This window comes from Rhinoderma darwinii, chromosome 3 (genome assembly GCF_050947455.1).
Source record: "Rhinoderma darwinii isolate aRhiDar2 chromosome 3, aRhiDar2.hap1, whole genome shotgun sequence".
In the NCBI taxonomy this organism is placed as follows: domain Eukaryota; kingdom Metazoa; phylum Chordata; class Amphibia; order Anura; family Rhinodermatidae; genus Rhinoderma; species Rhinoderma darwinii.
Window position 1 is genome coordinate 328257264 of NC_134689.1, and position 12698 is coordinate 328269961.

The 12698-nt window shown below is 45.0% G+C and overlaps 1 protein-coding gene across 1 annotated transcript in view; it reads left to right on the forward strand.

The window, feature by feature from the left end:
* The first annotated feature begins 8362 nt into the window (after nt 1-8362).
* The window catches only part of SLC24A1 (solute carrier family 24 member 1), a 40478-nt gene continuing 36142 nt past the window's right edge, over nt 8363-12698 (forward strand). Inside the window, exons 1-2 of the mRNA XM_075859479.1 lie at nt 8363-8381; nt 12514-12600. Of these exons, the coding sequence (XP_075715594.1) occupies nt 8363-8381; nt 12514-12600 (106 nt within the window). The remainder of the gene's footprint in view (nt 8382-12513; nt 12601-12698) is intronic.

Genomic DNA, 12698 nt, shown 5'->3' on the forward strand with positions numbered 1-12698 from the left:
CCATCCACTTCCACACCCTGGCGGGAGAATTGTTATGCAACAATGAGGTGCTGGTGGCTGCATTCTGACATGGACTGTCTCCTAAAATTAAGGACGAACTTGCCGCTCAAGACCTGCCATCTACCCTGGATGACCTCATCCTTCTGTCTGCCCAGATTGATATGCGGATCCGAGAACGCCTCCAAGAGGTTCGTCGGGAGGGAGGCCTTCCTAGTCTGGTCTCTACTTTGCAGCAACCCCTGCTGTCCTAAGATGTCGATCCTCCTAAGGAGTCTGTCATAATGGACCAGTGTAAGCTATCCACCCAGGAGAGACAACGCAAACGCACTTCTGGACTCTGTCTATATTGCGGCCTCGGTAGCCATCTTGTGCGCCTGTGTCCCCAAAAATCCCAAAGCCTAGGGTTGCTAGGAGAGGCAACCTTGGGTAAGAAAGGACTTCTGTCTAAATTGTCCATACCAGTGACCATAGTGTCCGGTGAGAGAACGCATCAGGTCTCTGTGTATCTGGACTCCGGATTCGCTGTTAATATAATCCGTAGAGACCTGGTGGATCTTCTTCAATTACCCACCACCGCGCTGGAGAGGCCGTTGACGGTTGCATCAGTGAATGGACTACCTCTGCCAGACCCAGTTATAGCTGTGACCAAGCCGCTGAGGCTCCAAGTGGGAGCTCTTCACTCCGAACTTCTGTTGTTCTATGTCCTATCCAAAGCCGTTAACCCTGTGTTGCTGGGCCTGTCTTGGCTCCGACTACATGCCCCAGTCCTGGACTGGAATTCTGGAGAGGTTCCCCAGTGGGGCCCTGAGTGTCAAAGCCGATGCCTGGTGCAGATTCGTTCGGCTCAGCCTTCGCTGCCTCGGTCATTGGCAGGATTGCCAGGTCATTATGCTGCATTTTTGGACATCTTCAGCAAGAGGGAGGTGGAGACATTGCCTCCACACCGGGCGTATGACTGCCCTATCGAGCTGATTCCTGGTGCATCTCGTGGTAGGGTATATCCTCTCTCCTTGCCAGAGATTCTGTCCATGTCCGCCTATGTGAAAGAGAACTTGGAGAGGGGCTTCATATAGAAGTCTTCCTCCACAATAGGAGCCGGGTTCTTCTTCGTCAAAAAGAAGGATCTCCAATCTAGACCTGCTTGGGGCTTACAACCTAGTCCGGATTCGCCAGGGTGATGAATGGAAGACTGCATTTAATACCCGTGATGGACATTATGAATATCTAGTAATGCCCTTCGGCTTGTGTAATGCTCCAGCGGTCTTCCAGGAGTTTGTTAATGAAATTTTCCATGACCTCCTCTATGTTTGTCTAGTAGTCTACCTTGATGATATGTTTATAATTTTTTCCAGATCCTATAAAGCATCAGAGACATGTCCGTCAAGTTTTGCTGCAGTTAAGGGAGAATCGTCTGTACGCTAAATTGGAGAAGAACGTGTTTGAAAAAGATACTGTACCCTTCCTGGGCTATATCGTCTCGAATCGAGGTCTCAAGATGGATCCTGAAAAGGTAAAGTCCGTCCTGGAATGGTCATTCCCTCAAGGCTTGAGGGCCATACATCGCTTTCTGGGATTCACCAATTTTTACAGACAGTTTATTCCAAACTTCTCGTCACTGACTTCTCCTATCTCTAACCTCACTAAGAAGGGCATGAACACCAAAGTGTAGACTCCTGAGGCAGTGTCCGTATTCAATAGCCTGAAGAGTGCCTTCACGTCAGCCTCTATCCTCCATCATCCAGATGTCTCTCTACAATTCTCGTTGGAGGTGGACGCATCCTCTGTCGGTTCTGGTGCACTCCCGTTCCAGAGGGGCTCCAAGGGCAAGTCAATGGTATGTGGATATTTTTCTAAGCTCTTCTCTTCCGCAGAACGCAACTACTCGATTGGGGATCGGGGGTTACTGGCCATCAAATTGGCTCTGGAGGTGTGGAGACATCTACTAGAGGGCGCAGCTCATCCCATCCTAATTTTTACGGACCATAAGAACCTCACCTATCTTCAGACGGCCCAACGGCTGAACCCTCGTCAGGCCAGGTGGTCACTGTTCTTTACCAGGTTCCAGTTTGAGTTCCATTATCGCCCGGCCGACAAGAATGTGAGGGCCGATGCCTTGTCCAGGTCTTTCGAGACATAAGACACCATGGAGATTCCACAGAACATCATTGATCCGTCTTGCATTGTCTCTGTCAATCCTCTGCAACTTGTGGACATTCCTCCAGGGAGGACTTTTGTGCGCCTGGCTGACCATGGAAGAATCCTCCACTGTGGACACTCCTCTAGACTGGCAGGTCACGCGAGGAGCCGTAAGACTCGGGATTTGATTGCTCATAATTTCTGGTGGCCCACGCTGCCCAAGGACATTATGGACTTTGTTTCTTCCTGTTCAGTATGTGCAGCCAACTAGGTCGCTAACTCCAGACCTGCTGGTCTGCTCCAGCCATTGCCTGTGCCCAATGCCCCCTGGCAGCATATAGCTATGGACTTTATTACGGACCTGCGTCTCTCTGCCGGATGCAGTACTGTCTGGGTGGTGGTGGATCGATTTTCAAAGATGGCCCACTTCATTTCTCTGACCGGTCTTCCTTCTGCTCCTCTGCTGGCCAAGCTGTTCATCCAAAACGTCTTCCGCCTGCACGGCTTGCCGCAGCATATTGTGTCTTATCGGGGGGTTCAGTTCACCTCGAAGTTCTGGAGAGCCCTCTCCGGACTCCTCGGTATAAAGTTGGAATTTTCCGCGGCCTACCATCCTCAGTCCAATGGTCAGGTCGAGAGGATCAATCAGATCTTGGAGAACTACCTACGCCACTTCATCTCCAAATAGCATGATGACTGGGTGCAGTTGCTTCTGTGGGCTCAGTTCTCTTACAACAATCATACCAGCGAGTCCACACAGAAGTCACAGTTCCTTATTGTCTATGGCCAGCACCCACAAACTCCTCTCCCGGTCCCTGTTACGTCCGAGGTGCCAGCTGCTGACACGGCATTTGGGAACTTTCTGCAGATCTGGCAGCAGACTCGATCCTCCATCCTGCTGGCGGTCGACCGCATGAAGCGGAAGGCAGACACAATCAGAAGAGAACCTCCTCAGTTTCTTCCTGACACGAAGGTCTGGCTGTCCTCCAGGAGTATTCGACTGAGGGTGCCATCGTACAAATGTGCTCCCAGGTTCCTCGGTCCCTATGAGATCCTGCAGCGGATCAACCCTGTCGCCTACAAGCTTCGATGCCTCCTACCCTCAAGATCCCCAACTCCTTCCATGTTTCTTTCCTGAAACCAGTGGTTCTGAACCACTTTACCAAGACTCCAAGCCCTACGGTTGCCTCCAGCGGCTCTTCAGACACCTTCGAGGTTAAGGAGATCTTGGACATTAAAAAAGTAAGAGGAGAACCTTTTATTTCGTAGATTGGAAGGGGTTTGGTCCAGAAGAGAGGTCCTGGGAGCCAGAGGAGAATCTCAACGCTACTACCCTCATTAAGAGGTTTCTCTCTCGTTCTGGTACCAAGAGGAGGGGGCGTAAGAGGGGGGATACTGTAACGTCCGTGGTCGCTGTCCACAAACTCCTTCCATCCAGTCGATGCCCTTCTCTCAAGAGATGTTTGCACATACGGCCATCCTGCTCCACAGTGACCACCAGGGTGTGCTCACGAGCTCAGTCCAGACTTGAGAAGCCAGAGCGCAAGCATGTTTGTGATTGAGCTAATTGGACCGGAGTACGCTGGGCTATAAGTAGGTCCCAGCCCCAACCTCCCACACCTCAGCTTTGTTGTTGTATTCCTAGTTTGTCTTGCAAATGGTCCTCTAGTGTTTCCAGTTCCCAGTGTTTCCTGTTCCTGTAACCTGTATCCTGATCTAGTGCCGTGCTTAGCTGTAGCTGTGCTCTGCTGTATACCACGCCTGTCCTGCTTCTCCATGCCTGACGTCTACCTGATGCCTAGTTCCTGCCAAGCCTGCCTTGCTACTGTCCGAGCTGCCACAGGTACCCTATATAAACGATAGACTCTGACCTGCGCCCTACTGGCCAGCTGTCATACTGCCAAGGCGGTACAGCCCAGTGGGTCCACGAACCCTACGTGGCACCTGCTGCCTAGTTCCTGCCAAACCTGCCTTGCTACTGTCCAAGCTGCCACAGGTACCCTTTATGAACTATAGACTCTGATAGTTGGCCAGCTGCCATACCGCCAAGGCGGTACGGTCCAGTGGGTCCACGAACCCTATGTGACAGAAAGTGCTTGGCTGTTTCTGTACCTCCTATGTATGCAGTGCCAGTGAGCATGCTTGGCCACTACTAAGGAAAGAGTCCTGGGAGTTTTTGCCAAGTCAAGTATTCACCACTATCTAGCGACTGTTTTAATTACCCTTTTTTTTCTATTTCTCATCTGAAGCAAGAGTAGCTATGTAAAGTCACAAAACGAAACTTACTGTGTGGTTTCTCTTTTCTTTTCTGTACTGCATGTTAATAATGAACCTTACTAAATTGATTGCACATTTGCCCTTCTGTTTGTACCGAAAAATTTGTTGAGATTTTTAATGGTTGAGAAGTTTTTACGCGTTTTATGGATTATCCTGTGATTATTGTAGCTCCTTAAAGGGGGCTTCCAGCCCCATGATGTATTTTACAAACAGCTGACAATGGTATAGAAAAACAAAAGAAGTAAAACTCACCTTAACAATCCCCTGCCACTCTTGTGGTACCCCGTCATCCTTTGTTTAACTCGCTCCACTGATGACATGTTGTCTCGACAGATGCCCGCTACAGTCAATCACTGGCTGTAGCGGTGATGTGTCAAATCCACTGATGTCATCGAAGTATACTGCGAATGTAAAGGTACATCTTACAGGATACAGTGCCATATGTCTCTCATAGGCACCCATGTTGAGAACACCCATGGTGTGAACAGAGCCTTACAGTGGGAATCTCCAGTCAATTTTTAAATTGACAGTTTTTCAAGCATACCTATGTTGCCCAGTCAGCACATCGTAAACCATAAAAAAGGGTTTTATTTCTTCGGGCGCCATATGCAAATGAGCACTGAAGAGTCCTGCAATCCAGAAAGTGTCCTGCATTCTAAAATTAAACCATGTAGAATGGAGGACAGTTCCTGGATTGCAAGACTCTTTAGTGCTCATTTACATATGATGCCCAGAGAAATAAAACCACTTATTTATGGTTTACGATGGGCTGACTTGGGCAACATAGGTATGTTTGAAAATCTATCATCCTTCCCTACATAGCGGTATTTGGAAGACGAAAATATTATGAAAGACTCCATTTAAGGCCCAAAATATGTCATACTTGAATCAGTTAAGAAGGATACATAATGTTAGGAATTTGTTTTTGCTGTCTGCTCCCACCTTGGTTTAAGATTACATAATAAACCTGCTTTGTCTATATTTTGTGATGGCTGAAGACCTCTTTGGTCTTATGACCTTGAAGTTCTACCCACTGACCTCTCCTGTGTGTCGCTCTTGTTAGGTGTATTACTGACAAGATTAACAAGAATCTCATCAAACCTGGTCAGCAACCAGTAGCCCTGAGCCTAATCTGCTTAATCTTGATACCCACGTGGCTTCTATTCTTTTTCTTACTGCCAATATTTCTATGATTCTACAGCTGCAGATTGTAAATGTGATAGTCCTTATGTATGTGTTAGCAGGAAAAGATATAGAGGCTTAATACCTATAGCAAAATGTGAGGACAAATAGTATATCCAGAGAATAAACCACACATAGCACCAATTATGTACCATGAAAATATAAAACGAGCTTTATTGTAATACACATAACAAATATTGGCCATCAATTGATAAAAACAGTAGTACACACATTTTAAAAGGAAAGTGAGGAGATACGGCGTAAACCATCCAAATAACATGCTAACACAGTACAAACATCATATGATGCGGTAAGATACAGAAATCTACATCCAAAAGAATATATCACAGACCATATTGTAAGAAAAGAGCCATAAATGGACTCCACACCTGATCAAAAAAGCACACGATTGTACACAAAGAATAAAATCCTGACTGATCACATTTGTCAATTTGATGTTACATGCATTGGTATCTAAGATGACTAGAAACCGATCAAGTTCAGCTCGTGTACCCTGCCAAATGAATAGGATATCATCAATAAAACGCATCCAACTGACGACACAACCCGAGACCATATCCATAGCTACTCTCACAATCTCCTGTTCCCAATAGCCCAGGAATAAGTTTGCATAGGAGGGTGCACAAGTGGCACCCATCGCCGTCCCACGTAACTGTAGATAATACTTATCCCTAAACAAAAAATAGTTGTGCTCAAGGACAAAACGCATTAGACGAATAAGAAAATGAACCAATTCCGGATCATGATCCCCTGACCGTAGAAAGTATGCAACCGCAGATAGACCCAAATCGTGGTCAATACAAGTGTAGAGGGATGCAACATCGCAGGATACCAAAAACATATCCTGCTCCATTGTTACACCGTCAAGGCGTTTCAAAACGTCCACAGGGTTTTTGATATATGACTGGAGACCCTCCACACAAGGGCGAAGGTTAAAATCTAAAAAGCGGCAAATGGATTCGCATAGACTGCCACAACCTGATACAATTGGTCGACCTGCAGGTCTCTTTTGATCTTTATGAACCTTTGGCAGCAAGTATAGTGTGGGAGTAATAGGAAATTTAACAGTGAGCCCATCCAGGATCGTTTTGGTAATAATATTGTCATCAAGTGCATTAACAAGCATACTATCCAGCTGCTCCTTAAAAACCTCAGTTGGATTAGAGATCAAACGTCTATAGCACTTGGCATCTCGCAATTGTCTATATGCCTCTAGTTCATACATCCCTACCGGCCGAATCACCACATTTCCACCCTTGTCTGCAGGTTTAAACACCACACCCTTCATTTCTTCTAATTCATGGAGCGCCTTGCGCTGGGCCCATGATAAATTATCATGACCGCGTTGCTGTGGTAATTTACGAAGTTCATCAGTGACCATTCTGCCAAACATGTCAACTGATGGGTTGAGAGACAAGGATGGAAATGTGGTAGACCGGGGACGAATAGTTGCTGGAAATTTGCCAGTACTCACCTCCTGTTCCTGAAGTAGGGATTCTAGCGCCCGGACCGCTTCCAATTCTTCCTGTGCTGTAAATAAGTTGTGAGGATCATTTTTAGAAAAATGCTTTTTATATATTAGTCTGCGTGCAAACAAAAATACATCCTTGATGGCTGTGAAGTCATCAAATCCTTGTCACGGACACAGGGTATGTGGACCCACTAGGCCGCTCCGCCGTAGCGGGGAGGCAGCTGACCAGGTCACAGTCTCTACGAAAGACAATGGCAGACAGTAATGTTTGGGTACCTGAAATAGTCCGGAAGGTGGCTGTGACTTCGGCACGGATGGAGGCTGGTGAGGCAGGTGGCGCCAGACGTGGCGGGCAGTATCCGATGAAGCGGAAGACACTGGATGTGGCAGACGACACTTGACGTGGCAGACGACACTTGACGTGGCAGAAGACACTTGACGTGGCAGAAGACACTGGACGTGGCAGACGACACTTGACGTGGCAGAAGACACTTGACGTGGCAGAAGACACTTCTCCAATGCTGGTAGGCACAGGAACTAGAACAATACGGAATACAGGAACGGTAACAGGGCACGGGTAACAGCTGGAACGGGCGACACTAAGGGACCATTGCGAGACAGACTGGGAAAGACTAACAATGCTCAGGCAAGGATCAGAAGGCCTGGGGCCTTCTTATAGACTAGGAAATCAGGGCAGATGATGATGATGAAATCATTTGTGCGCGCGCTGGCCCTTTAAGGCCGTGCGCGAGCGAGCGCGCGCACCCTACGGGACACAGCAGGACGGAGCGGAAGTGAGCGCTGGCGTCTCCTAGGAAGGAGACAGGGACCAGCGCTCACGGATCCATGGCTGCGGGCGTCGGGAGGTGAGTAAACCCGACGGCTCGCGGCCATGGACGTTACAATCCTGACACGGGACAGAATGTTAAGCCCAAAGAGAGCACAGAATTTTGGCTTGAAGTGAGTGTTATATCAGAGAGGTTAATTACCTTCATCTCGCCTCCCATATTTTCATCCACAGGGTTCAATTTCCTTTTTGTTGGAGTCTGTCTTTTTTCAAATCTCCTAGTTCTCATAGGGACACTACCTAGTGATGCCCCAGAGGCTGTACTTTCCAATGACGATGCAGATTCAGAAGATGGTTTCGACTCTCCTCGTATAAATATCGTGGCCATTTTGCGCATGTGCAGACCCACTCCTACGGCGCCCATGATCTTGAACATCACTTCCGGCGCTTAGATGAACGCCTATGTACGTGCACAACATTAAAAAAATATGGCGTCCGGAGGCACAAGTGAGATGTCGTCACTGTGTGCACGTTTTCAGAACTCTAAAGCACGGTAGGCGTGTTTATATTGATTTATTTAACACTTATAGGCTGTGTATACTCTGCATTCATTGGATACTTTGGTAATTCCCTCCCATTATGCTTTACATTTAAAGTGATTGCTATCCCATCTGTCAGTACCCCTTGAGAAAGCTGACGGCGAAACGCGCGTCAGGGACGTTTAGTGTGGAGATTTTCTGTGTCCGTTCCACCATGCAATCTATTGGTTTGTACAGTTCTTTTAGCCCTTGATGTAGGGCCATCCCTGTCTAAACTTATGCAGTTTAGTTGTGTATTTCACTTTACAGTTTGTATACAATCGTGCGCTTTTTTGATCAGGTGTGGAGTCCATTTATGGCTCTTTTCTTACAATATGGTCTGTGATATTCTTTTGGATGTAGATTTCTGTATCTTACCGCATCATATGATGTTTGTACTGTGTTAGCATGTTATTTGGATGGTTTACGCCGTATCTTCTCACTATCCTTTTAAATTGTGTGTACTACTGTTTTTATCAATTGATGGCCAATATGTTGTTATGTGTATTACAATAAAGCTCGTTTTATATTTTCATGGTACATAATTGGTGCTATGTGTGGTTTATTCTCTGGATATACTATTTGTCCTCACATTTTGCTATAGGTATTAAGTTTTGGTATATGATTTGTGCGGACGCATAATCTTTTGGCTTGTGCCTATGGTCTATACTTGTATAGGTATTCATCATCAAAGATATAGAGGCACCTGCCTAGGGAAAAGGTTCTAGTTCCGTCATACCTCTTATGGATGAGATTGTGTAAAATCTGCTGTGACTCTAGTGTGATGAAATGTACTGCATTTTAACAAAACAAGCAGTAGTCACGTATCCTTTCCCCCGGCGATATCTCTAGCAGCACTCCCGGTGATTGTTTACATGCAGACATCATGTGACCACTGCAGCTAATCAAATGGCTAAGTGGTGACGAGTTGTGTTTCTGCCATAATACCAGAAACACAACACATGACCCTTGAGCCCTCTGATTGGCTGCAGTGGTCACATGCTGTCTGCTGTTAAAGGCTATATACACCTTTGAAACCATTATTGAATTTTTTTTAATCAGTGTATTTTGTGCAACTTTCTAAATACCCTAACTTTAAAAAAAAAGTATGTTCACACGGCCTATTTTCGGCCGTTTTTCGGGCCGTAAACGCCAGAAACGACGCCTCCAAACATCTGCCCATTGATTTCAATGGGAAAACGTCGTTCTGTTCCGACGGAGCATTTTTCGCTGCGTTTTTTACACGTAAAAAACGCCCGCAAAAAAGAAGTCCAGGCCACTTCTTGGGAAGTTTTTGGAGCCGTTTTTAATTGACTCTATTGAAAACAGCCCCAAAAACTGCCGTAAAAAATGCAGCGAAAATCGCGAGTGGCTTAAAAAACGTCTGAAAATTAGGAGCTGTTTTCCCTTGAAAACAGCTCCGTATTTTGAGACGTTTTTGAGTTTGCGTGTGAACATACCCTTATTTTAACGTTGAAGATACAGCTGCTTTGTATCTTGTATACAGAGCAGCTGTATCTTGCGCTGAGAACTGTATCCATCAGGTCAGCGGGAATGACGATTTTCAGTGTCAGAGGGTCCTGCGTGTCAGATCCATCTGTTATCGATCATATTTAAGTTATGAACCTAGATCTGATTGGTAACAGCTCGATCCTGAATGCCAGAGACACCCAGGACTCGCTGTCATTGAACCCGTCAGTCCCGCGGACCTGACGATACAGGATTCAGCAAACGATACAGCTGCTCTGTATACAGGCTACAAAGTAGCTGTATCTCAAAATGTAAAAATTATTTTCAATAAAAAGTATTTAGAAAGTTGCACAAAACAGTGACAGACATTTTTGTTTAACAAAAAAAACTATTTTAAAGGTGTACATAGCCTTTAAGTCAGCTCCTCTTCTGCACACAACTCTGTCTACTGCACTGTCAAATGAAGTCCTTAGTGTCTAAGAGACCACAACCCATTTTAGGGGATTATCCTACTATGAATGCCTATACAACCTCAAAATCACTGCAAGATGACAAAACATGTACATGACTTATAAGAAAGTGGTGTTGAAAGATGGCTGCTGACAGATTTTATCAGTCACTAGATGTAGCAAGGATGAATTTGTCATTTAAGTCATTCAGGCTGCTGGACTTTTGCCCATAATAATTCTCTCTGGGCTCTGAAGATAATTTCAGTCCTATGTAAAAACACACATCACTATGACATATAACATATGAGACTTTTATCTGATAACAAAACTCAGCTCATCTACAACTGACATCCCCAATTCTACTGCATTTGCATGTGAATTATCATCTTCTCACCCCATTAGAGTGTTGAAATGACATCAAAAATGGACCAGGCATTTGACTACTCTTGAATGTGGCCATATAGAATAAAGATCCTGTCACTAAACCTTTGTGATCAACCCATGTGTTGCCAGTGCACCTGTACTGTGCCTTACCTTTCTATTCTTGAATGTGACATAATTAATATCTTCCCTTGTATTGTGTTCAGCTACATAATCAAATGGGTTGTCTTCTTTGGACAATACCCTTTTGTTTAAAAGGTCCCCCAAAAAAATTAGTTGCTTTAAGGGGGTCCGTTGCTGGGACATTCAGCAATGTGCTGTAATCTGCGGGAGAATCTGGCAGCAAGGGTTTGTTTTTCCTGCAGTACAACCACAGGGAAGTGAAGTATTAAATGGTGCCCATTGAAATTAATGTGTAACATACTGTGCAGACAGACTGGATCCTCCAGAGAGAGATGCTGTTTATAGTCAATATCTGCTCCAGCAAACTTAAGGAGGACTTTGGTGTACTTCAGGCTAGGTTTGAAGATTGTTATAGTATTGCAAAAGTATATATAAAAGTATGTTTTATACCCTGCAACACATTGTATTCTTTATTTTTGCATTTTTTTTAGATTTTAATAAAACTTGCCGATTTGAGAATACTGCTGCTGTAAAGTTTTGAGGGGGAGAATAATGACTTTCTAGATAACCATGCTGTACTGGTGACATTCTAATCTGCTGTAGAAATCGAAACTCCGCTTTGCCATGAGTTATGACTGACATTTGATGAGTGAGAGCACTATACTAATGACTTACGTTGATGGTGTATGGTATGTATGTATGTATGTAGGTTTCGACTATTGATACACAATATGCTATATGGTAACATGCTTGCTTTAGGTTTGCATGTTATCAAGAATCCTTGGCTCTCTTTCATAATTTAGCTACAAGGCGCGTGTGAAGAGGAATCTACAGGTCATTTTTGGTTGGTGTGAACACTATTACAATGCTTCTCTCCATGGTTCTGAATTCCCCAGTCCCAGAGCAGTGTTCTTCAAGATCAGTTCTCTTCTGGGTGGGATTAATTCTCTTGGTGCCCAAGCCAGGGGTTTCAGAAAACACTTATTCCAATTTATCTCTAATGTTCAGAATGAAAGTTGTTGGATAAACAGTCACTATTTAATTACTTACTGTCGCCCCGCCCTTACCCACAAGTCCCTAGCGTTATTATTTAAACTATATACTCCATCCCGATCCCCCCCACACTTTTTCAGTTCTTAATTCAGGGCGAGCTGGTCACTCTACCACATTTCTGTAGTAGGGTCTGCCAACTCCTGCAGCTTCTCTCTTGACTTCACCCCTCACCTTTTTTTCTAATCCATCAATTGCACCACTAGGCTGTCGTCTACTCTGCCTGCCCCTTGCCCCCGATTCCCTTAGTATGCCAGTTCCTATAATCTGCTTCATTTGCTACAGATACTATTTACAGGAGTGTTTGTATGTGCAATATATGTGTACAACAAAGTCAAATATATAATTGAAAAATGTTTCATTTCTATGGGATACGTAGTCATTAATCAAAAGTAGAGCTGGGATAACTGAATGTGTAGCAGGGTGTATTTTGGACATACCCCTCTGAGCAATACATTTTTGTACAGAATGAGCGTGCAAGTGTTGCCTGCAAGAGTACTGCAACTATGCATAGAGCATTATGTCACAGTGAGAAAGTTCTGGTGTGTACTGAATGAGTGAACAGTAAGTTACTTTTCTCCTTTGCAGCAAAATTTAAAGACAAGGCTGAAATCATGAACAACATGGCCAAGGCCAAGGTAGAAACAGAGGGAAAAAAAGGCCTGAAAACCAAAGGTGAGAAACGTAGGCTGTGACACTGTTCATCTTCCTGACACTAGACTGATCAGGGCCAGTGTGTATACCCTCAGCCCAATATACATTAGTGTGATTCT